The sequence below is a fragment of the Dipodomys spectabilis genome, unplaced genomic scaffold, assembly GCF_019054845.1.
Source record: "Dipodomys spectabilis isolate Male_0828 unplaced genomic scaffold, ASM1905484v1 ptg000230l, whole genome shotgun sequence".
NCBI classification, from domain to species: Eukaryota; Metazoa; Chordata; class Mammalia; order Rodentia; family Heteromyidae; genus Dipodomys; species Dipodomys spectabilis.
In genome coordinates, this window is record NW_024870907.1 from 480617 (window position 1) to 506967 (window position 26351).

The 26351-nt window shown below is 38.4% G+C and overlaps 1 protein-coding gene across 1 annotated transcript in view; it reads right to left on the reverse strand.

The window, feature by feature from the left end:
- Positions 1–26351, reverse strand: part of Enthd1 (ENTH domain containing 1) — a 92111-nt gene that overhangs the window by 8291 nt on the left and 57469 nt on the right. Inside the window, exon 5 of the mRNA XM_042697990.1 lies at positions 6671–7060. Within this exon, the coding sequence (XP_042553924.1) occupies positions 6671–7060 (390 nt within the window). The remainder of the gene's footprint in view (positions 1–6670; positions 7061–26351) is intronic.

Consider the following 26351-nt stretch of genomic DNA (forward strand, 5'->3'; position numbering starts at 1 on the left):
ACTCTAACAGGAAGACACAGGGTCCTGGTCTCATTAGCATCCTCTCCCTTTCTCCACAGTGGCTGTTCCACTCTCTTCTCATCTCCCACCACTCTAAACCCCTCTGGCTCAGCAGGTATCTTATCTCTGATAAGAAACTAAATCACTAAAGGCTCAATGAATCCCAATTTTTAAACCAATAGTAACACAAGTTCTAACCTCAGCTTTGATATTTGTGCTCTGCACAATTGTGTCTTTCCTCCTTTCCGTGTTGTGGGCTTTCCTCAGCCTCCTGGTTGTGCTCCACCAGGAACTCTGCTACCTCCTTCCATCTCTCCTGTGATCTCTGTTCTTCTCCCACCTACACAGCCTCTAAAGTGCTCCAGCTTCCAGTTTACTCCCAAAGGAATCAGAGCACCTATAGAGTGCCCCAGAGCCAGTGGCATCCCTTCACAATCACTAAGACTAGAGGTGTGGCTCCTGTGGTAAAAGAGCCTAAGGGCCTTAGTTCAAACACCAACTGCCAAGAAAAAAAGACTGAGTCTTCCAGTCTATAAGCATAATAAAGCTCTCATTTGGTCTTTAATTGCTTTCATAAATGTTTCATAATTCAGATATCTTGTAAGCCTTTTGTTAAAGCATTTTTAAAATGGTCATGCTATTTTAATTTCAATTTCTACTTGTTCATTATTGATGAGTAATTATACAATTGTTTCTCTTTCTTTTTGTTTGAGATAGTATCTTGCTACTAATTAGGGCCAGGATGACTCCAAACTATCCTCCTACCTCTCTGAGTCTAAGATTGTAGGCATGCACTGCCATAGCCAGCTCCACAGTTCCATTTTTAAAGTATGATCAAAGGGACCAGGCATGGTGTCTCCTCAGGAGACACTTGGGAGACAGTGTTAGGAGGAGCATAGTTTGAGACCAGCCTTGGCAAAAAGAGTAGCTATCTCAAAGAACAAGTGTAATTCCAGATATGTAGGAGGACAGAGTCAGAAACCAGCCCAGCCTTGACAAAGAGTTCAAGACCTTATCTGAAAAATAGCTAATGCAAAAAGTACTAGAGGGATGGCTCAAGAGGTAGAGCACTTGCCCAATAAGCACAAGACCCTGAATTCAAATTCCAGTACCACCAAAAATCAGTAAATGAAATTGTGATTAAACGTACTCATTTAACTTATGAATGCTGTACTATTTCATTTAAAATACAGGTAATCTTGAAGTGGTTTAATTCCATGAAGTTCCCTTCTTTATGTTATTTTATTACATCTACATTTGCTTTAAATCCCCAAATATACTATTTGTGCTTTAGCTTTATGTATTCTTTAATTAGGAGAAAAATATAGTACTTCAGATTGCCTATATAGTTATCATTTCCAATTCTTACCATATTTTCTTATAAATTCAAGTTACTATGTGGTGCAATTTCCTATTGGTCTGAAAATATTTCTTCACTGTTTTTTTTTTTTTCAGTATAGATTTCTTGATCATTCATCTTTATTCATTTAAATGTTCCTTGGCTTGGCTTCACTTAAAATTTTTCTAAATATATAATCTAGGTCGATAGGTTTTATCTTTTAACACTTGTAAGGTAATTTTGTTGTCTCCGCATACGCTGCCCATGGCAAGAAGTCAGGCACACTTAGGTTGGTTGTTCTTTGTATGTAATACAACCATTCAAAAAATTCCACCTTCAAAATTCTATCTCTGGAATTTAAGAGTTCAACTACAATATGAATAAGTAATTTTCTTTGTTTATTCTGCTTAAACATTTTGGATCTGAAAGTTTATTTATTCCCCATAAACTTGGAGAGATTTTAACCATTATCTTTTCAAAGTAATTTTCTGCTCATATCAATTTTCCTAGGCTTCTGAAATTCTGAAATTCCTATTACTCCAGTGTCAGATTACTATTTATTAAAAAAAATCTTTTTGTTACCATTTTTTTCAGATAATTCCCATCAATGTATCTTCAAATTTGCTTATCCACTTTTTTCATTTTCAATCTACTGTAAGAACCCCCCCCCCCCAGTGAAATTTTCACTTTTCATCTCCAGAAGTTCCATTTGGTTCTGGTTATTGGAGAACACTTTTTGTCTGCAGAGATTCTCCTCTTTGTGTATATATGCATACACATATTTTAATATATGTAACAAATATATGCATGTATATTTGTTTTTATGATATAGGATTTCACTGTGTAGCCTAGGCTGGCCTTGAACTTGCCATCCTCCTGCCTCAGCCTCCCTGGTGCTAGAATTACAGGTATGTATTCATTCCATGTCTGGTGAAATCTGTGAATACATTTCTATTTAGCTGGTCTATTAACTTGTGTGCTAACTTTAACACTTGGGTCATTTACAAATCCACTTAGCTGACTGTATCTCCATTGTAGCTGATGTTTTCTAACACTTTAACCATGCCTCCAACCCATTTTTTGCTATGGTTATTTGTTTAGTAGGGTCTTGTGTATTAGGTTCAAAAAGGTGCATTGACTTGACAGAGCTACCTCAACATCAGCATAGGTTTATTGGGGAGGAAACCTGTGAAGGAGAGACTACAGCCAGAGCTAGAGACTCACTTTCCTTTATGGGCTAGCACTTTTTATAGTGGGTCATGGGAATAATAGAATTGTTTGGTGAGTATTGGTACAAAAGCAACAACAGGACAAAGACAACATTCAAAAGGATCACAGCTGGAGGTGGGGAGGAAGGGGGAATCTCTCTGCCCTAATTGGTTTACAACTGCAGTTAATTCTGGACCCTTGCCAGTCACATGATTTCTGCTGGACAAGGATACAGAGGGTAGGGTGGGGAGTGGTTGTAAACCAAAGTACTGATTTGGGGTCTCAAGGGTATGTGGCTATTTGGACCTAACACTATGTTTATGCCGGGGCCACAGTCCTACCTGCAGCGTCTCGAAGAGCTGGGACCACAGGAACATCCTATCACACCCAGTTTTATTGACTGGGAGTATGTCATGAACTTTATGACCAGGTTGGTCTCAATCCATGGTCTTCCTAATTTCTACCTCCTGAGCAGTAGGATTACAGGTATAAGCCATTGTACTTAGTTATGCTTTCCTGTTTCTTTAAAGGTCTAGTGATAATTTATACCATATGTTTGAAGTATTTATTGTAGTCTCTCAATTTTGTAATAGTCTTCTGAAGAGTGATTATTGTTTTAGTAGGAAGACAACTGTGTGGACTTTCTAAATCATCAGCCTTGCTCAAGTCTTCTCAGTTCTTTTGGCTTCTGGGAATATTCATTTGGGGTAGGGAGAGTGGTTGGACTCCCTGGGGTTTCCACACATGTGGCCCAAGGACTTGGGCAGAGTTTATTTATCATTATGGGTTTAATTCACCTTTCTGCATCTTTGTCTCTTTTAGGATTTCTTTCTTAACTCTGTAGCTTTCCTGTGAGCACCAAATCTCTTTCTTTCTAATGCTGTAGGCCATTCAGGCTGAATAGGACTGTCAGGGTCTTAATTTCAAAGACTGTCTAAAATTTTCACTTGGGTTTATTATTATTATTATTTTGTTGTTGTTGTTGGTCATGGGGCTTGAACTCTGGGCTTGGGCACTGTCCCTGCGCTCTTCAGCTCAAGGCAAGTACTCTACCTCTTGAGCCACAGCGCCACTTTCGGGTTTTTATTTTTAAAAACCTAAATACTAGTAATCTGGCAAGACTGTTCCTTTTTTCCTCTTCCTCCTCTTCTCTACCTCCTCCTCCTCCCTCTTTTTCCTTCTCTTACTCCATATTAGGGCTTAAACTCAGAGCCTGTGCGTTGTCCTGAGCTTTCTTTATTAAAGACTACCATTCGAGCCACAGATCTCCTTCTGCCTTTTTGCTAGTTAACTAGAGATAAGACTTTCATAGACTTTCCTGCTTTGAACCGTGATCCTTAGATTTCAGCCTCTTGAGTAGCATAGAATAACAGGCATGAGCCACTGGCACCCAGTTTACCTGTGTTCTTGATCATATTAATCACAATTATTTCAATGTAGCTGCCTTATAACTTTAGAGTCTAGATTATCTGTGGATCTATTCCTATTATCTGCCTGCCCCCAACTATATGTCTGGCCATTTGTTCATTTCCTGGTATATTTTTTTGTTGAATGACAAAAAATTCTCATAAAAAGTTGATGGATGCTCTCACAAAAAGATTTTTTTTCTAGACAGCAAATAGAATACAAGTAACTCATTTTGTTTGAGGTGAAGACAGATTTCAGTATATGTGAGGGATGAACTATTTCTGGTTCATTCTTAGTCCTACACTGTAGTTTTGAGCTTTGTATATAGCCTACTAGATTTTCTAATTATGAACATGGATCATTTACTGGGACCATTCCAATCTGTTTTATCTTGAACTCTAAAGCATCACAAGATTATCAGGAATCTCTGCTTAGCTTGGTTTCTTAGTAGTTGTTTCACATTCAGTCTTTGGTATAATATCCAGAACACTGCAGACTCACCAGAGACAATTATACAACAATCTCAGGATTTCTTCTTTGTGATTACCTGTCCTCTAGAACACTGGCCCTTTGAGTCCCTGACACTTGAGACGTCTCAAACTCCAATCTGTCTCCAAAGTACACTGAGACTGGGAGACTTTGCATCATAGTAGCTGGAAAACCTAGGCCTCTGATTCAAGAGTAGAAGTGAAGGTGGGATGCATTTCAACATACTTTTTCTTGGGATTTGACCCATTATTATTTTTTTACCTTTGTTATCTTATGACAATTTAAACCAGGTTTTAACAACTTAATAGTAGTTATCTTAGAGGGACTTCTTGCTGACATTTATTAACCTTGCTAAGTTGTATTAACTGTACTTGGTACAGAGTCAGTGGCTAACACATGTTTTTAATTATCTCCCAGCCATCAGGACAGTATACAACTGGTCTCAGTATAAAGTTATATAAAGTATAAAGAGGAGGCTTTTACTATCTTTATACAGTACCCAAAAGTTCACCAAACAGTAGGGAGAGAATCTTTATTATTCTTTGTCCTTTCAAACCTCAACCTAGTGGTTTCCATTGTTTGTTTTCATATATACTTATAATTTGTGTTTGAGACAAGTTAAAAGATTCATATTGAAAACTTTGAATTTATATGAGTTGGTAAGCATTATCATATTGAAGAACCAATAAAACTACTACTTGGTCTTTGAAAAATGCATGAACAAGCAAATTATTCTCTTTTACTAATTAACTTTAAGTAAGAATACATAATTATAGTATAAGATTGAAATACTGACAGCCAACAACCTGGAATCCCTATTGGCTTTGTCCTTTATCACAATCTAAACAATATTGCATTGTTCTTAATAATTTTTTTGGGTTTTGCTTATTGAAACAGGTCTTAATACATAACCTTTACTGGCCTCAAACTTGTGATTCTCTGCCTCAGCCTCCTGAGTGCTGAGACTACAGGTATGTTCACCCCTCTTAATGTTAGTGCAGTGGTTGGCACAGTGGCTTAACCTTGTAATCCTGGCTAGTGGAGAGGCAGAGTGTTCAAGGCTTGGATAAAAAGTTCATGAGACTCCATCTCCATTAAAAAAAATCTTGGAAGTATGCCTGTATGCCTGTCATTTTAGCTATCTGGTAAATATAAATGGAAGGACTGAGGTCTAAGCTAGCCTGTGCATAAACAAAAGACTCTACCTGAGAAAAAGCAGGGCTGGGGGGGGGGGGGGTATGACCAAAATGATAGAGCAAAGAGCACTTGCCTAACAAGCACAAGGCCCTGAGTTCAAACCCCAGTACTGCCCCTACAAAAAAGTCCATATACTTGTATGAGGAAGCCAACATACGTAATAACAAATTCTTTTCCATATAGTTTCTTTTCTTTTGGTTTCCTTTCTTCCTTCTTTCCTTCTTTCCCTCCCACCCTCCCTCCCTCCTTCCTTCCTTCCTTCCTTCCTTCCATTGTGGGGCTTGAACTCTGGGCCTGGGCACTGTCCCTCAGCTCTTCAGCTCGAGGAGAGGGCTCTACCATTCGAGTTATAGCACCACTTCCAGTTTTCTGGTGGTTAATTGGAGATAAGAGTCTTACGAACTTTGGCCAGAGGTGGGGGGTGGGGGGATGGGGAGGTGGGAGGGGTGGGAGATGGGAAGGAATGGGAAGGGGAAACAAAGGAGGAGGCAACAATACTTGATAAGAAATGTACTCATTACCTTGCCTATGTAATTGTAACCCCTCTGTATGGTATTTTCACAATTTTTTTTTTTTTAAAGAGTCTTAATGACTTTCCAACCCAGGGTGGCTTTGAACTGTGATCTTCAGTTCTCAGCCTCCTGAGTTGCTAGGATTATATGCGTGAGCTACCAGTGCCTGGTTCCATATAGTTTCTTAGTAAGTAAGCTAAATGTCTAATTGGAAGCTCTTAAGTTGATGTTAGGTTTTATATTATGGTTAGCACAAAAATTACTTAGAACTTATTGTAATATATTCAGTCAAGTATTTGGTAATGCACAATGAGAAATTATCCATTAGTTCTTTAATAAAAAGGGCAATTTCCTGATTGAGAACTACCACTGTGGTATGTACATTTTAATACCACTGATGAGGAGTGAAAAAGAGGTGACAAAAAAAGGGAGACAGAAATTAGCTAACAGTAAAAGAGGAATGTTTGCAATAGTGTGTTTCTACTTGTTAGGTTGGTTGGGTTTGGGGCAAACTTACCACATGTGGCCAAGGTCCTGAGGTGTTCCTCCTCCACTTGCACAGTACTGGCTTGTGCGGATTTGTGAAGGTCTTTACTGAATTCAATGTCCTTTACTGGGCTAAATGTTTTGAAAGAGGGAGAGGCATAAAGTGTCTCTACAGAGGACTGGTGAAAGAAAGTAGAATCTGACTTTGATGTCCTTAAATTGGGGCTGATGACTTCCTCTTTACTTGATGGCCAAAATGCTGGTAAAGTTGTCAGTGTTTCAAAACTTTCTGTGGCTGTCTGATTTTCCTGAGGTGTCTTCAAGGAGTTTACTGTTAGAGTATCTGTAATGACATTGTCTGATCTCTTGTCCAAATTTGTTTGCAAAGATGGGCTTTTTTCAGAGGAAGCAGGCACAACATCTGTAAGTTAACAAGAAGTAAACCTGAAAATAGTCTATTTTAAATCATTGCCAGTTTAATAAATAGGGTTTTTAGTGCCATAACAGAATTCCTATTTAGTCCTTTTGCTTTCTTACTATGCCTCTATGGTCTATTTAAAGTACATCCAAGCTATAATTGAGGCCTTAGTCATTTAGTGGCTGCCTTCTCCGTCTCTCCTCACTAACATAACAAGGCAAGGCAAGCTTCAAATAACTTGTCTTTAAATATTCCTCCTTTCACCCACTTATCTGTCTCTGAAACCACCATATTTTTAGTATCTTCAAGCTTTCATCCTTTTCAAGATAAACTTGAGAAATATGCCACATCATACTGGTCTATCTTTATAAAACCTTAGCTACCAAACAATCTTTTTTTCTCTTGGAATGAAAAATGTCTTCCTCCCCCTGGTGTCTACTGGAGGCACACTAAAGAAACTTAGTACTTAGATAGCAGTATAATCTTAACAAATCCTTTTGTCCACATGGGAGAAATAAAACAGAGTGATTCTATTACTAAAATGTAAGTACTTTTTTTTAACTGGAACTTGAGCTCAGGACCTCATAGTCTTATTCTGCTTTTTCACTCACAGCTTTATTTACCACTTGAGCCATGCCTATAGTTCAGGCTTTTTGTTGGTTAATTGGAGATAAAAGTCTTTTTGATTGTTCTTCCTGGTCTAGAGTTGAACTGTGATCCTTAGATAAAAGCCTCCTGAGTAACTAAGATAATAGGTGTGAGCCACTGGCACCCAGCTAAAATTTAAGTTCTACCAGGTCTGGGATCTCTGTCTGTTGTAGGAACTAACACCACTATGTACTCAGATCAGAGCCTGAAACAAACTGGACACATGATACATATTACAAATAGAAGGGACTGAAGGAAGTGTTAAGAGAAATTTAAGATGAACCTGAGCTAGGAATATCTACTGGATCCATGAATATGGGCAGGTCTGAATTTCTAGATGCAAACTATTATCAACAATTGCTAGGGCTTGCCTCAACTTTTCATTGTGACATGGATACAAAAAGAAAGAAAATTATTTTTAAGAGATTGAGCTCATAAAAGTAGGCGAAAAGGTCAGAGGAAGATTATGTTATTTGAAATTCCCACAAGGGAAGAGGACGCAAGATTGTAGTTATATATTTGCTCTAATTTGCTCTGATTACATATCACAATGTACAGCTTATAATGCACAAACACATGCTCTCACCATCACTTCCGGCTCTAGTCTTTAAAGAAAAGTGAATTTTCCTTTCTACTTTTCCTTTTCTACTTTATCCATAGTTGAAGGCTACAAAAAAACTACTGGCATATACTAACAAGTAGACAGTTCAAGAAATTTTCATTGATATGGCCATCAGGGATTCTATTCTTCCCCACTCATCTTCCCAGTAAGGAGCTTAAGCTTCCCTGGAACGTGCCATCTCCTACTTTAGCTTTCATGTCCTCCTCCCCATACTCCCCCACTTAGTACTGGGCTTTAAACTCAGCATCTCCAGCTTGTTGGCTGGGATAAAAAGGTCTCAGTAAATTTTTGGAGTAGCTGGAATTGTAGACATGAGCCACCATGTTCTAGTCAGGTATCACTCTTTCTTTTCTTGCCAGTCCTCTGGGGCTTGAACTCAGGGCCTGGGCACTGTCCCTGAGATTTTACTCAAGGCTAGCACTCTCCCACTTGAACCACAGTTCCACTTCCAGATCTTTCTGTTATATGGGACTGAGGAGAGGAATGGCTGCATGCATGCTAGGCAAGCACTCTACCACTAAGCTACCTTCCCAGCCTAGGTAACACTTTCTTTAAAGCACCCCTGGCTCTTTTCTTTCCTTGCCCCATCATCCTAATATTGTCTGCCTTACCATATCCTGTTAGGAGTTGATTGAAAAACTGTAACTCTTCATTCATTAGTCTTGCCCCTACCTGACAACAGTCACCCTAAGGTGACCTTAGTAGGAGCTGTTTTCCTGTCCCAGAACCTAACAGTGCCAATCTTAGAAAATGCACTCCATGTTTTTTGAGTAAAAGGCAAAACAGAGACACAAAAATTAAAGAAAACATAAACCTTTATATTTCTAAACCAAAAGACTTGAAGATGGAAGAAACAAAACACTGGTATAAAAAAATGATTCCTTCTAAAATACTCCCAATTTGAATATGACCTAGTTCTAATTATTTGGTAAAAAGTTCCATTAAAAATACTAATATATTCCTAGCTAGGCACTAGTGGCTCAGGCCTGTAATCCTAGCTACTCAAGAGGCTAGGAACTGAGGATGACAGTTAGAAGCCAGTCCAGAAGGGAAAGTCTGTGAGAGTCTTATCTCCAATTAACCACCCAAAATCCGGAAGCAGAGTTGTAGCCTCAAGTGGTAGAGCACTAGCCTTGAGCAAAATGCTCAGGGACAGAGCCCAGGTCCAGAATTCAAGTCCCAGGACCAGTGTTCACATAAACAAACACACCTAATATATTCCTAAGAAGTAACTGGGTTCATGATTCTCCAAAGCTCATATGTGTACCATTATATTTGCATAAAAGTATTCTTTAAATGTGAACTTTAAATTTTTTTTTACTGACTTTCCCGTTTTACATGGAAAAAACCCATTTTTTGTTTTATGTGTAACAAAATCCTCCAAAATTTAGCAATATGTAATATAGGAAAACTCAGAATGACAATGATGTTCTGATAAAAATTTGTAAGAACACACAATCTAAGTCATCTTCATAGCTATTTTAATGTCAATACAAAAATTTTAAATTGAGCAAAACCTTCCATATGCAGTAGCACAGAACTGTAATCTTAGCTACTTAAGAGATGGTGGAGACAGGTCGCTACCTAAGGCTGGTCCCGGCAAAAGCTTGAGCCTCTACCTGAAAACAAACTAAAAGCCAGAGGACATGTGGTAAGAGTGCTTTGTGAGGTTCTGAGTTCAGTCTTTAGCACCACCACAATACTATTGCTACTACCAATAATAAAATTGAGCAAAACCTTAAAATACAAACTAGACTAAAATCATTCTAGCCTATCACCTTCTCAGTATTCTAGGAGGAATAAACTGTAATCAGTTAGTTGCTTAGAGGTTTGCTGAAGATGATAACTTTATAAGTGAGTCAAATAGTATGGCCTAAAAGAAGTCTGATGATGAATAAAAGTGATCTTAGCACATTATCTCAAAGAGAAAAATGTTAGTTTAAACAGAAATCTTAAGGGTTCTAGAGAATCCAGAAGCAAATTGTACTGGGTTTCTCAACTGTCAGCCTCATTCCATCCCAGCTCATTTCTGTGCAACATGCCAAATTCATCCTCTTCAATTCAATCATTACTTAGTTATTTATAGTTTATACTCAAAAGTCCTTCAAAACTCCCTTTTAGTAACAAAGTCCAAGTTCCTTGGGTTTTAAAAGCTCTCCACTACTTATTTGTGACTTAGTGGGAGAAAACCCACAGCCAGGCCATTTCTTCCTCATGCATCAGATCCACATACATCAGAACCCTCTGCTTCTCCCTGCTAATGCTGCTCATCTGATCTCCATCGCCACCGATGGCTCAGCCTGTATGCCAACTGCAACAGCCTTCCCTTTTCCATCTATTTAAATCCTACCACTCTCGCAAGGCCTATCTCAATAATTGCTAACTCTAGAAGCTACTCTCCTTATCTTACCACTCTCTGAAATAAGAAACTGCTTATTTGTATAAAGTCATGGTTTGTACTTAATCAAACACTAGACAGTGTTGACTGCCTCTCATATTAACTTCCCACATTCTGACTTTATAGCTTACATGCTTTTGTCCATCTTGTATTGGAGGAATGCAAATGCTTGTTAAATTTACTAGTCCTAAAATGTGCAAATTATCTACCTATGCTTTTTTGTGTATGTGCTAGTCCTAAGGCCTGGGGACTGGGCACTAGGATTAGCACAGGGCTAGCCACCCTGTATAATTTGAGCCACAACTCCATTTCTGGATTTTTGGTGGTTAACTGGAGATAAGAATCTCATAGGCTTTCTTAACTGGGTTAGTTTCAAACTGCAATCCTCAGATCTCAGCCTCCTCGGTAGCTAGGATTACAGGTGTGAGCCGCAGGTGCCAAAACATATATGCTTTAGATGTTGATTTTTGCATCTATCACTCTATACTATATGTGAAATCTAAAAATAACAATGATCAGTCAAGAAACACTCCTTGGGGGTAGGAATAGAATACAGCCCCATAGTAGAGCACTTGTTTAGGATGGAGAAAGCCTCAGGTTTAATCTTTAGCACTGAAAATCAAAAAAAGAAGAAAAGACATTGAACACACTGGACTGTATTAAGACTCTAGAAAGACACACAAGAATAAGTGATGGTGGCTACTATTGAACTTAAGATCCAGTGATCTTGTAATACATATTCATAGTATATGTATGATAAACATTAAAATCACTAATAATGTGACCCATTGAATTTCATGTCTAGATCACAGTTTTTCAAGTGAATGAAGAAAATTTATTTGTATAGCAATTTGAAACAAGGGTAAGTTCAGGTTCTCTGAAAATCAAACTATGAAAATATAAAGACTTGGATGCACCAGTGAATGGGAAAGTTCATACAAGAAAGGAATAAAAATCAATAGAATATATTAACAAGCAGGTTATCATTATGAGTAAACAGATTCTAACTTGCTAGGTGCTTCAGAATGATTCTTCCATGGAGAAGGTGGAGATGGAAGAGGTTTTTTTTTTTTGTGCCAGTTGTGGGGATTGATTGAACTCAGAGTCTAGGTGCTATCTCTGAGCTCTTTTACTCAATAATAGCAATCTATCACTTTAAGTCATAGTGGGTTTTCTGGTGGCTAATTAGAGATAAGAGTCTTACAGCCTTTCCTGTTGGGGCTGGCTTTGCATTGTGATCCTCAGATCTCAGTCTCCTGAGTAGCTAGGATTACAGGCATGAGCTAACAGCACCCAGCTGTGGAATAGCTTTTGGATAACTCTTTCTCTCACTGTTGAGGGTTGGCCCTGGAGCACCAGATGCCTAGCACTTAAGCTCAACAAGTCTAAGGCCCCAGAGAGGGCTTTCAGATCGAGGATCAGAGACACACGGACATTTTCAATGTACATGGGAATTGGTCTCCAAGACTGCAGATGTACCCAGGGGTACATCAGCTGAGGAAACATCAGGTGGAAAGTGAACAAAATCTGCTACAAGATGCATTCATTTATCCCTACTTGCTCCCACCTGCTGAAATGAAAGGAATGGAATGAGAAGGATAAATCTATAAGGGAGAATGGAACAGAAGATAACAAAAGGTAAGAGTTATCAACAAAATTTTAGAAGCAGCAAAGCCTTGAATGCCCAAAGAAGTGAAAGCCAATGTGAAGGGAACAACTCCCTCTACTGAAAGTTTCAAGAGCCATACCTTGGAAGTCTGTAGACTTAGTAGCTTTGACCTTCATTTGCACAAAAGACAGTTACACCTTGTTAGGAAGAAAAATCCAGTTTTTGTGGTTTGGATGTTCAAACATGTAGAAAGATGTGCATGGATGCAGAGTTTCCGTTGGATGGGCACTGCAGCTATTAAGTTGCTGTCTCTTGGCTTCAAACACAGACCCTTCTGCCTTGTGATACAAACAACATTCCCGTTACCTTCTGTCAGGATCTGCTAACAAGATACTGAGATTGGAGGGCCAGAACAGGAAAGAAGAACATGCTTTTTTCTGTTTATACCCTCTGGCTCCTGAGAACATCGCCCTTGCAATGCCTCTTCCTCCCACCAGCAACGCGCTTCCTTATTTACCATTCTCTCCTCTTCTCTGTCTCTCTCTTTTCAGATTCTAGAGTTTGGACTTGAGGGCCTTGTGCTTACTTGGCTGGTCTCTACCACTTGAGCCATGTCTCTAGCCTGGCTTAAGTTCTGGTTATTTTGAAGATGGAATATCATAGGATCTTTCTGCTCAGGCTGGCTTCAAACAGAAATTTTCCAGATCTCACCCTCCTGAGTAGTGAGGAATATGGATGAGTCATCAGTGCCTGGCTGCTCTGATGATGATGATGATTCTTATTCTTATTTGTCGGTGGTGGGGCTTGAACTCTGGGCCTAAGCGCTGTTTCTCAGCTCTTCAACTCAAAGCTAGCATTCTACCACTTGAGCTACAGTGCTACTTCTGGTTTTTGGTGGTTTATTGGAGATAAGAGTCTCACGGACTTTCCTGCCTGGGCTGGCTTTGAACCTTGATCCTCAAATCTCAGCCTCCTGAGTAGCAAGGATTATAGGCGTGAGCTACCGGCGCCCAGCTCTGCTCTGATTATTTTCGAGATAGTGTCTCAATTTTTTTCCTGAGTGGCCTGGACTATAATATTCCTGTTTATTCTTCTTGATTTAGCTGGGATGTCAAGCATATATCACCATGCCCAGCCTTTTCTGTTGAAATGGGATCTCATAAACTTTTTTTTTTTTTTTTTTGCCTGTACTGGGCATGAACTTCAATCCTCCCAACTTCAGAATCCTGAGTAGCTACATTATAGGTATGAGCCACCATGTCTGACTCCTGTTTGCATTTTTCTAACAGTTGTGAAAACAGCTTTACATACTCCCTTAGGAAAACCAGCACCAGCCGGCTAGCACCTTCTCCTAAAAGTCACTGGTCACAGAGCTGTTGGACACTACAGAACCTCTTTTCCAAGCAGATACATTTTGATAATTTCAACCTTTTCCCCTTACTCCTCAAGCTTATCACTGTGGCTGCTATCTCTATGATATCTTGGCATTATCTTTTGCTTTTGTTAATTTTAATATCTAATCAGCATTCTTTATATTAAATTCCCTCTATGTTTTTTTTATGATCCTGGCAGAGTCATTTTTATTGGACTACACCTCTCCTGAAGTTAATAGCTAGAAACTCTATCCAACACATAAATATCAACCACCTAATGACAGAAGAGAGTGACCAAAATGCAGATAGAGAATAAAGGTGCTCAAGACTTGAGAGGCTCTTCCTTTTGCAGGAAGAGGACTTCTGGGCACCAGTGGCTCACACCTATAATGCTAGCTACTCAGTAGGCTGCGATCTGGAGGATTTTGGCACAAAGCCATCCTGGGCAGGAAAGTCATTAAAACTCCATCTCCAAAATATCTAGCATAAATCTAAGCTGGAGGTGTGATTCAAACAGTAGAGTGCCAGCTGAGCAAGCAAGCCAATCAAATGCAAGGTCCTGAGTTCTAACCCCAGAACAGCAAGTAAAAAGAGTATTGAGAAAGTTGCTTGATTCCCCCAATTCACCAACTGGGTTCTAGTCAGCTCTAAATCGGGTGCTAAAATTGAACTAAACCAAGTCATATTGCCTTGAAGAACCAAAGATAATGTTTGGAGCTACCACAGCATTGAAAGTAAAGAGCAATAGCTAGGCACTGGTGGCTCATGCTTGAAATCCTAGCTACTCAGAAAGCTGAAATCTGAGGATCCAAGTTTGAAACTAGCTGAGGCAGGAAAGTCTGTGAGAGTCTTATCTCCAATTAACCACCCAAAAAAAAGCTGGAAGTGGAACTGTGTAGATCAAAAGGTAGAAGGTCAGCCTTGAACAAAAAAGCTTAAGGACAGCACCAAGGCCCCAAGTTCAAGTTCTGGTCCTGACCAGAAAAAAAGTAAAGTGGAAAGTCATGGTAAAGAAAGAACTACAAATAAATCCATACCTACTAGCATCATGATCAAATTTCTGGTAACCAAAGATTAAATAAAGCAATTTTGAAAGTACTTGAAGAAAGAAGACACTCTATAAACAAGGGAAGAATGATATGAATAATGGGTAACTTCTATAAACAATGAAGGCCAGAAAACAGTAGAATGGCATCTTTAGAAAGAATATCATTAAAAGGAATTTACACAGGGACAGGAGTCAAATTATCCCTATTTGCAGATGGCATGATCTGTTATCTGAAGAACCTGAAAGATTCTACCCCTGAGCTTCTAGAGCTGATCAATAACTTTGGCAAAGCAAAAGAATACAAAATCAACCCACAAAAATCAGTACCAGTAATATACAATCAAGAGGGGAAAATCAGGAAAACAACGCCATTTGCAGTAGCCTCAAAAACTAAAAATAACATAGAAATAAATCTAACCAAGGAGGCAAAAGACCTCTATAGTTAAAATTATAAAAATGAGAAGACCAGGTTGGGAGGGTGGCTCAGTGGTAGAGTGCTTGTCTTGCATGCATGAGGCCCTGGGTTCAATTCCTCAGCACCACATAAACAGAAAAAGCTGGAAGTGGTGCTGTGGCTCAAGTGGTAGAGCACTAGCCTTGAAGAGCTGAGGGACAGTGCCAGGCCCAGAGTTCAGGGCCCATGACCAAAAAGAAAAAAAGAAAAAGAGAAGAACAAAATCAAAAATAATATCAGGAAATGAAAAGAGCTCCATGTTCATGTATAAGCAGGAATAATACCGTGAAAATGGCCAGGCTATGAAAGATGATCTACAAATTTAATGCAATCCCCATCAAAATCCCAAGGACATTCTTCACTAAGATACATAAAACAATCCAAAAATTCATATAAAACAACAAAAGACTTCGAATAGCCAAAGCAATTTTAGGCCCAAAAAAAGCAATGTGGGTATCATCACAATCCCAGACCTCAAGCTCTACTATAGAGTTATAATAACAAAACAGTTTAGTTCTGGCACAAAAAAGGCCCAAAGATCAATGAAATAGACCAGAAATAAAGCCAAATGCTTACAAATATCTGATAGTTAACAAGAGAGGCAAAAATATATGGTGGAGAAAAGATAGCATTTTCAATAACTGGTGTTGGGAAAACTGGATATCCATATGTAGAAAGTGAAAACTGGATCCCTGTTTGTCACTATGTATCAATACCAACTCAAACCAGAGACTCAACATCAAACTTAAAAATTTAAAACTATTGAACTATGGCATAGGTGAAACATTAGAACTTAACAGGCATAGGCAGGAACTTTTATCAACAGTCCCAGGGGCATAGCAAATAGAAGAAAGACTTGACAAATGGGATTACATCAAAATAAAATGTTACTAAACTAGAAAGATAGCCAATAGATAATATCCAAAATATAGGGGGCTTAAAAATTACTTGTACCCAAAAACTAACAAAACAATAAATAAATGGGCAAAGGAGCTAAAGAAGAAAAAGAAGAATAACAAACACATGTGGAAATGCTCAACATCCCTGGCCATAAAGGAAATGCAAATAAAAAAAACTTTTAAGCCAGGAGTTGGAAGCTCATGTCTGTAATCCTAGCTACTTGAGGCTGACATCTGAGGAATGTGGTTCAAAACCAGCCTGGGTAGAAAAGTCTGTGAGACTCTTGCCATCAATTAACTACCAAAAAACTGGAAATGGTGTGTAGCTCAAAGTAGTAGAGCACTAGCAGGCAGGCCCTAAGTTCAAACCCCAGGAACCAAGAAAACAAAAACAAAAACAAAAAAACCCCCAAAATACCAAAAACAAAACAACAACAACAAAAAAAACCTCTGAGATTCCATTGGCCAACATGGAGATTTTTAACAAATACTGGCGGGGATGTGGGGAAACAGGAACCCTATTACTGGTGGGAATGGAAATTAGTTACAACTACTCTGGAAGGTGATTTGGAGGCTCCTCAAAAAACTAAACATAGAACTTCCCTATTACACAGCCATACCACTCTACACAGAACATTATTTAAGTTAGGATGTGGTAAAGATAATTTGCACATTCATGTTCATTGCTAACCATTCACAACAGCATTATGGAAACAGCCCAGATGAATTACAATAAAATAAGTAGATAAGAAAATGTGGTACATATACACAATGGAATTTTACTCATCCATTAGAAAGAATATTATTTCATTTGCAGGGTGTGGGATGGACCTAGAACAAATCATGTTAAGTGTGGTAAGCCAAGATTAGAGAGACAAATGATGCACGTTGTCTCTCATGTGCAAGCTAGTTCTAAAATACAACTAGACATGATAACTTACACAGGACTTTAGCCATTCACACAGTCAGACTAAAGGCAGATACTCAGGGGAAGAATGCAAAGACTTAACTCCTCTAAACATTTAAAACATTATGAAAATGAATTTCAGGAAATGGAAACATAGGCTTTTGTTGTTGTTTGTTTTGTTTTTGGGTTCTTTTCATCTTTTAGAGGGAGGGACAAAGAGGGGCAAAGAAAAGGAAGGAAGAAAGATGAACAAATTGCAGTCATGGTACTCAGTGTACATTATGAGGAAAATGAACTATACAACTTGTGGGAGGGATGGGAAAGGGAAACTGGGAGAAAGTGAAATAAGGAGTGACATTGTCCAAAAAAGAAATATACTCATTACTTGACTTATGAAATGGTAATCCCTCTGTACATCTATTTAGTAATAACAAAATTATATTTTAAAAAATGCAATGTTGGTAAGAATGGGTGAGAACAATGAAAGGAGTAACAGTGATTAAGATGTATTGTACTCATAATCTGACTTCTGAAATTGAAACCCCTTTGTACAACTACTGAATAAAAACAAATGTTTTTTAATGCAATGGCAAAAAAGAGAAATAATTGTCAATTCAGGATGCAGAATTCTATATCTAGCAATATCCTTCAAAATATTATAAGGTAAGCAACTAAAAGAATGAATTGTCAGCAAGCCTTTATAACAAGAACTGTTAAATGAAGTACTTCAGGTTGGAGAGAAATTATACCAGATGGAGAGATGAATCTTTTTAGAATAAAAAAATGCCATAAATGGAAATATATGCAGATAAATATGTAACTGTTTAAAAAACTATGATGCCATGTGTGGAGTGTTTCAACAAATGTAAATATAATCTATATGTCAACTACAGCATGAGTGATGAGAAGGTAAGTAGGCCTGTATGTTCCAACACTTCTGTATTTTAGGTTAAGTGGTGACACAAATTAAATAGTCTGTGAATACTTAAGGGTATATATTTTAATCCTAGAGTAATGACTAAAATTCATCCAAAGATACAGAACTAAGAAGGCCAATAGATAAAATGAGACTCTACAAAATATTTAATTAGCCCAAAAGAAGGCAGGAAGGCAGGCAGGAACAGAGAACAAAACAAGATAGGCCCCACAGAAAGTAACAATAAAATAGTACACCTGAAGCCACTATTTTAGCAATTACAGTAGGTGAAATTAAATGGCATGCTCTCAGATTGAATAAAAGAATATTGAATCATATGTTGCATACAAGAGACATACTTTAAAAACAAAATCACCAACAGGGTGAAAATAAAAAAAATTCAAAAATAAAATCATACAATAAGCATAAAACAAATGGTTATATTACTCTCAAATAAAAAATGTATTTCAAGATAAGAAGTCATGTCTTAAAGATAAGACAAGAGGGAAAAACGATTAAAAAGGGGTATTTCATTATGACTGAAGCCAATCATAAAATGTGTATATGTCTAATTACAAATCTTCAAAATACTAAAAGCCAGCCATAAATGTGTATATGTCCAACTGCAAAGCTTCAAAATACAAAACAAATACTGACAGAATTGAAGAAAGAACTAGAAAAATCTAACTCATAGCTAAGACTTTAACACCTTTCTAGCAAATGATAAAACAAATGAATAAAGTATCAGTAGGGATCTGTAAGACTTATTATTATAAACTTTCATCTAACAGATACTTACAAATTATCAAACATGGCAGACTTAATATGCTAATTTATACAATATTTATACAGTTCATACAATAGGTCTTCACAACATTTATTTTTTTATTTTTTTGTCGGTTCCTATAATTTATTGCAGTTACAACATTTATTTTTGTAATAATCAAACCTAGAGCTTTGCACATGCTGGGTAAGCAGTCTACCACTCAACTACATTCTCAGTCCTCACAAGCTTTAAGTTTGAATTTTGCTTGACATTCTCTTCCCTCCCCTCCTAATTGACTTCCATCTTCCAAGCTGCCATCCCTTATGATGGCATTTATTTTCAAGTATCTGTGGTTTTGCTCATGCTGTTCCCTAGAATACTCTTCTTTTACATCAAAATCAACTTAATTCTTTAAGGCCTAATTCAAGCACTACCATGTTTTTGAAATCTTTAAAAAAATTATCTGTTAAAATGAGTCCTTGTTTTCTTCACTATTGCATAATAAATGCAATGTGAATACTCACTTTTTCCCACTGATTTCATTATTTCAAATATTATTCACTCATTTGGCAAACATTTTTAAGTAGGTGGATATGACAAATTTTCTGAGCTCTGGGAACACAGTGGTGAATGAATTTGTTGTTAATAACTCCTTATAATTCCTTATTTACATACCTGTCATCTCAGTATACTGAAACTCCACAAATCTTGTTCAGTTTGTTCAATCCACAGGTGACTACCAGAGTATTTGGTCATCATTTGATATATGGTTGACCAGTGAATAATTATCTGGATAATCTAGTCACTTTTAGAACTCAACTGCTGAGAAATGACAGGTCAGAGAGAATGTCCTAACCCAGTCCCTTTGTGATACACAAGACCTGATACTTCCAGACTGTGAGTGACTCACTTAGGATCATACACTAATTAAAAAGGCAGAATTAGGACTGAATTCCCTGAGTGCTGAGTGATAATAACCAATGTTCTTTTTATTAGGGGACTAAAAGAAGCAATAAGAACAAAAAAGTACAGTAGGCCAGTTGTGTGTGCCAAATTCTCTGAAAATTCTATCACTTTGGTGTGTGAATGTGTCTATAACTGTGACTCAGTTTCACTTATAAGTCACTGCATTTGTCCCTCATTTTGCTTTCAGAGATGCAGAGCAGTAAGTGGGTGTCAAGCTGAGAACATATACAACTGCCCTGCATATCTGATCTGTTTACCACCTCTAGGAGAGGGGCTTGGGACAGATGTTTTCCTTAACACATGTAAAGAATGGACAGCATTCATGAAAAATTTCTTGAAGCCCATAAGCCTTTGAGAAGATCCGATGGAGAACAATGGTGACTACTTCATTTTTCTGTTTGAAGACAAACACATGAATGTCCACTCTGTAAACACTGGAACAACTGTTCCATGAGGCTTTCCCAACCTTTTCAGGGAGATGATTTTTCATGAATTCCACTGAAAAAGCAGGAGGACTATAGAATTAATTAATTTGGTTGGCTTGCTTTATCTGGTTTCTCATTTTCTTTCAATTTAAACCTGAATGTCAGAGCTTTGTTCTCAAGTATCTATCCAGCTGACTCCTCGATAGGAAGCTTAGTATTAAATCATGAGACTGTACCAGCTACTTTTATTGCACGGTGCTTTTATACCTGCCAATATGCTTGATTAATGCAAAACAGGACCTTGAAACACCGATCCTATTAAGGCAGGGTTGATTATTCTTGATAGTTATCCTTTAGAAAGAAGCTTATTTTCTGTGTAAAGCATCAGGCTGCAGATTTAAATGCTACCATGAAAATTCCTGAAAAAGGGGGGGGGGGACTGCAAAGCAACTTTATGCACTGAACTTAAGACTAAAAGGAATAGTTGTGCTGTTAGAGGTGATAAGAATATTTTTTGCCAAGTTGTAGATGATGATGAAATATGTGGACTTCAGGTTTGTTTTTTATGTTTGTTTTTTTTTTTTTTTTTGGTTGCTTGTAGGGCTTGTACTCGGCCTGGGTGCTGTCCCTCAGCTCTTCAGCTCAAGGCGAGCACTCTATCACTTGGGCTACAGTGCCACTTCTGGTTTTCTAGTGGTTAATTGGAGATAAGAGTCTCATGGGCATTCCTGCTGCGTGGCCTTTGAATCGCAATCCTCAGATCTCAGCCTCCTGATAGGATTACAGGTGTGAGCCACCGGTGCCCAGCCAGGTTTTGTTTTAGAGTGGAGAGATTGCCTACAGAAAAAAGCATTCCACTGGAATCCCTTTTTCATTTTTCAGCAATTCTACTGCTTTGTTCCAGGTATATAATCAGTGTATATTATTTTGTATGTGTTACTGTGAATCTAATAATGGTATTCTATTCCAATGGAGCTACTGCTTTGCTCCATTTTTTTGTAGGTCTGACATACCGGCTCCAATTACAGTTCTTTCCTTTGGAGAGAGCTGGCAGGCACCACAAAAGATGGATGTCAAGATACATCTTTCTGTAGTTTAAAAATGTATAACAGGAGCTTTTACCTAAGCAATTAAGTTAATCAAAGGAAATGGGATCTGAAGATAATAATGAGGTCACTTTGCTAAGAGACCATGCTGTAAATTATTAGTATAGAGGAATGATTTAAGTTTAACATGTTGGTTTAAAAGACAAGCCACCAGGTTAAAATGGATATTGAATGTGAAACAATATACACTTCATAAAAACTTAAGGTTTTTTTTGATTGGTCATGGGCTTGAACTTGGGGCTTGGGCGCTGTCCCTGAGCTCTTTTGCTTAAGGCTAGTACTCTCTACTGCTCTGAGCCACAGCACCACTTCCAGTTTTTTGGTGGTTAAGTGGAGATAAGAGTCTTACAGACCAGACTTTCCTGTCCAGGCTGGCTTCGAATGGCAATCCTCAGATTCTATACTCCTGAGTAGCTAGTTCCAAGTGTGAGCCATCAGTGCCTGGCTGAATGTATTTTTTTTATAGTATATACATGAAAGCTTAAAGAACCCTAAGTTAGAATAGCCATAACCTCCCCATAATCTGTGTCAAAAGAAAGTGTATGAATTCACATAGTTGTAGGTCCTAAGAATTTCAATTCATCCTATACTGCCTGTGGAAGTTGATCTCTGGCATGTGAGTCTCCCTGTTCTATGTGCACATTGCCCTCCGGGCCTAGAAAGACACGCAGGTGCCTGAAAGCACGTATTGTAAGGATGGCAATCCACTCTTAAAACAAAAGTAAAATATTGATTCTGGAAGAGTAAGAGTTTAAGCTAAATTGAGCCAGAGGTTTAATTCTGACAATATTTAAATATATGAAATGTTTGGAATGGTGCCTGGCTTAGAGTACAACACTATATCGATACTGAAAAGTGTTATTAGGAAACAGCCTAAGGAGGTCAATTATAAGAGTTCTTGACATGGCCCTGACTTAAGACAGATGGAAGCTGACAAAGCAGGAGGTCTCACCATGCCCCAGGAGTCCTGTGCCTACAAACTACAGGATGACACATACTTAATGGGGTATTTTAGGCCAAGGCATGGTAAAATGAAGAAATCCAATTCTCCAACATGGTCTCCACAGAGTACAGGCCAATAACAAACTTTTCTACTTTAACACAGAGTGAAAATCGTAATACTACAACCAACTTCTAAATACCATTTAATTCAAATGAAGTGCTACTTCTCATGAAGCATGATTAGTCTATTATTCAAAATCAGACAAGAAGTTACCCATTAAAATATTAAATATTATTCCACACTATATCCCTTTGCAAACACCTTACTCAATATCAAAGATAACAGTTTATGGTTTTTGTTAAGCAGCTCTTCATTTGCATTTTTATTTTGTTCTACAGTATTCTATTGTAATCTACCTACGTGTTGTTTATCCTTTTTATTCCAGTACATTTTCTCATTCATTTAAAACATTTTGAGAATTTACTGTGTACTATGCCATTCTGCCCTCTCTCTGCCTCCCTTGTTCTAGGATTAAAAGTCAGACCTCAAGCTCTCACTCAATTTTCTTGTTCACTTTACCACTTAAGCCATGCCTCCAGTCCAGCATACTATGCATCCTTCCCAATAACCCCAAAATCAGCAGACTTAGGCCAGAAAAGCCTGTAGACATTGAAATTATATACAGAAGATAAAAGAACTACAGATTTACTTCACTATAAAGAAATAAAATCCTGGGCTGGGAAGGTGGCTCAGTGGTAAGAGCGCTTGCCTTGCATCCATGAGGCCCTGGGTTCGATTCCTCAGTACCACATAAGCAAAAAAAAAAAAAAAGCTGGAAGTGGTGCTGTGGCTCAAATGGTAGAGTGCTAGCCTTGAGCTGAAGAGCTGAGGGACATCGCCCAGGCCCAGAGTTCAGGCCCCACGACTGGACCCCCCCCAAAAAAGAAAGAAAGAAAGAAAGAGAGAGAGAGAGAGAGAGAGAAAGAGAGAAAGAAAGAGAGAGAGAGAGAAAGAAAGAAAGAGAGAAAGAGAGAAAGAAAGAGAGAAAGAGAGAAAGAAAGAAAGAAAGAAAGAAAGAAAGAAAGAAAGAAAGAAAGAAAGAAAGAAAGAAAGAAAGAAAGAAAGGAAAGAAAGAAAATCCTGCCAGGTCCTGGTGGCTCACGCCTGTCCTAGCTGCTCAGGAGGCTAAGATCTGAGGATTGCAGTTTGAAGCCAGCCCAGGCAGAAAAGTCTTATCTCCGATAAACTTCTCAGAAAAAGCTAGAGATGGTACTGTAGCTCAAGTGGTAGAGCACTAGCCTTGAGCACAAAGAGGCTTAGGGACAGTGCTCAAGCCCTGAGTTCAAGCACCAGGACTGGGGAAAAAAAATCTTTCTGAAAGATGAGAGAAGAAAAAAGATCATAAAACCAAACCCAAGCAGATGGCATAAAAATCCAAGTAGAATTTCTAAAAATGAAAAATAAAACAATGAAAATTTTAAACTGAATTGGTATATAGCAAACTTGGGAACTGAAAGGAAGATTGGTGCAGAGAAATTGTTCAAAGACTCAGCACAGAGATCAAAGCAAGAGAGAGAGGTTAAGACAGAGAGTGGATGGAGTAAGAAGGTGTAGCACCATAGCTAATTGGAGTTCTAACTCACCTTTAGCTTCATTACCTGCTGCGACACATTATGTGTTCTTGCCTTACTTCTTTCCTTCCCTCACTCTGAAGTCTACATTCATTTGCTTAGGAGGCAAATTTTCCCCCATCTACTCACACAGAGTTCCTCACTCCAGTGTGTTAGACAGAAGGAGAATGAAATGAAAGAGTTAAGTGTTTGTCTCTTCATCACCTGACCATTGCAGTGGTCATGTACTGTTGGATGTTCCTGCTTTTTTGGCTACTATGGCTTTCTAAAGGTAGGAACCCAAGGCTGGCTTTTATAGAATGAATGTCAGTCCTTTAGTGCTTCCTAAGGACCAGCAACTGTTCCCTCCTGGGAGACATCTAGGCTCAGTTCCACTTCAACTCTCCCTAACTCCTGACTTTCTATCTTTGGATCTAGCATATTGGGACTGGCTGATGGAGGAAACTCACAATTGTACCCTCATAGTTTCTAAGTCAACTGAACCCCACAGGAGCCCACTAGCCCTCTGGCTCTTTTGTAGCTCCTTTATCTCTCAGAGACCATCCCAAACTTTCACTGTTCTCAAGCACCTCTGTCTACTCACTTTACCTTACCTCTCACTTTTAGTAGACAACTTCTCCCCAGGTAATGAGAGGTTTTTAAGCTTATCTGCTACAATTCCTCCACCTGCTCATTACTATTCTTTACCCTTCCTTTGTTCTCAAGGTTCAGTCACACTCCCTTCTCAGGTCTGTCAAGCTGTACTGCTACCTGTTACTGAAGCTTCCACGAGGTTAGCTCTCCTCTCCCCTGCCTTCAATTTCCTTTTTATTAGCTGAGTATACAGAGGTGCTCAGACTTTTTTCAAGTCATTCTTCTCCTTCTTTATTAAGGCATGATCAATAAATAAGAATTTTATATATCTATGATGTGCAATATGATATTTTGATATATGCATATATTACAAAATTATTAAATGAAGCTAATTAGCCTATTCATCGCCTCATATTAATTATTTTAGTAAACTTTTAAGACATAGTGCCCAAAGGGCTAGAAGCATTGCTCAAGAGGTTAGGCACCTGCCTGACAAACGTAAGACCCTGTGTTTGATCTCCAGTACCACAGGAAAAAAAAACAACAACCCAGACGTAGTCTCTTAGTGTATTATAATACATTATTATCACAGTCACCATACTGGATCTCCAGCACTCATTCTTCCTAACTGAAACACTTTCACCCTGTGCCCCATACCTCAAGTCTATCATTCAGAAGCCACCATTCTACTCTGCCTCTGAATTCAACTTCCTCATAATCCATGTGTGAGTGGAATCCTGCAGTGTTATTTTTGTGCCTGGCTTATTCCACTTAACATAATGTTAAGGTTCATCCATGTTGTTGCAAATGACAAGATTTCCTTTTTATGAAGCTGCATAGTATTCCACTATGTAATTGTATATACTGTATTTTCTGTATCCATTTATGCATCAATGCATGCTCTGGTTGATTCTGTCTCCTGGCTATAGTGAATGATGTACGGGTGTCTCTTCAACATCTTGATCTTGTTTTCTTTGAATAGATACTCAGAAATGGGATTGCTCAATCATATGGGAGTTCTGTTTTAATTTTTTTTTTGGGGGGTCCAGTCGTGGGGCCTGAACTCTGGGCCTGGGCGCTGTCCCTCAGCTCTTCAGCTCAAGGCTAGCGCTCTACCACTTGAGCCACAGCACCACTTCTGGCTTTTTCCTTTTTGCTTATGTGGTGCTGAGGAATCGAACCCAGGGCCTCATGCATGCAAGGCAAGCGCTCTACCACTGAGCCACCTTCCCAGCCCATCTGTTTTTTTTTAGAATAATTTCTTCCACTTTAAATACTTCATCCCTGATTCCTTGTTATATTTCATCCTTTCTTTCTCTATTCACTCAAAGACACTGACATGGTATTTTTCCCCATAGTTTCCTTTTTTGCTTTTCAACTAGTCAAATACTATAATTTGGGCTTCTGTTTCTACCTCTCACTGAAGCTGCCTTCTGTGAAAAACTATTGGCCTCTTTGATGTTAAGCCCATTGGAAAATTTTCGCTCCTTTGTCTCAGGACATCTCTGTGGTAATTTGAGATTGACTTGCCTTCTTTTCCCTCTGACCCTTCCTTTCATATATTCATTTATTTAAAAAATTTATTAGACAATATGTCACACACTATGCGCTTTCTCTTCCTCTCTCTCTCTCTCTCTCTCTCTCTCTCTCTCTCTCTCTCTCGCTTGCGAGTCCTGGGGCTTGAACTCAGGGCCTGAGTCCTGTCTCTGAGCTTCTTTTTGCTCAAGGCTAGCATTCTACCACTTCAGCCACAGCACCACTTCCTGCTTTTTTTGTTTATTTGGTGCTGAGGAACTGAACCCAGAGCTTTCTTTGTGCATGTGAGGCAAGGACTCTACCACTAAGCCACATTCCTAGACCTGTCACACACTATTCTAAGTACTAAAAATACAACAGCGAACAAAAAGACAAAGTCTTTGCCCTCTTACAGCTTATATTATATAGTGGGGTGGAGGAGAAATGAATAATTAAACAAGGATTTATATTTAGCAAGTCAGACAGAGATAAATC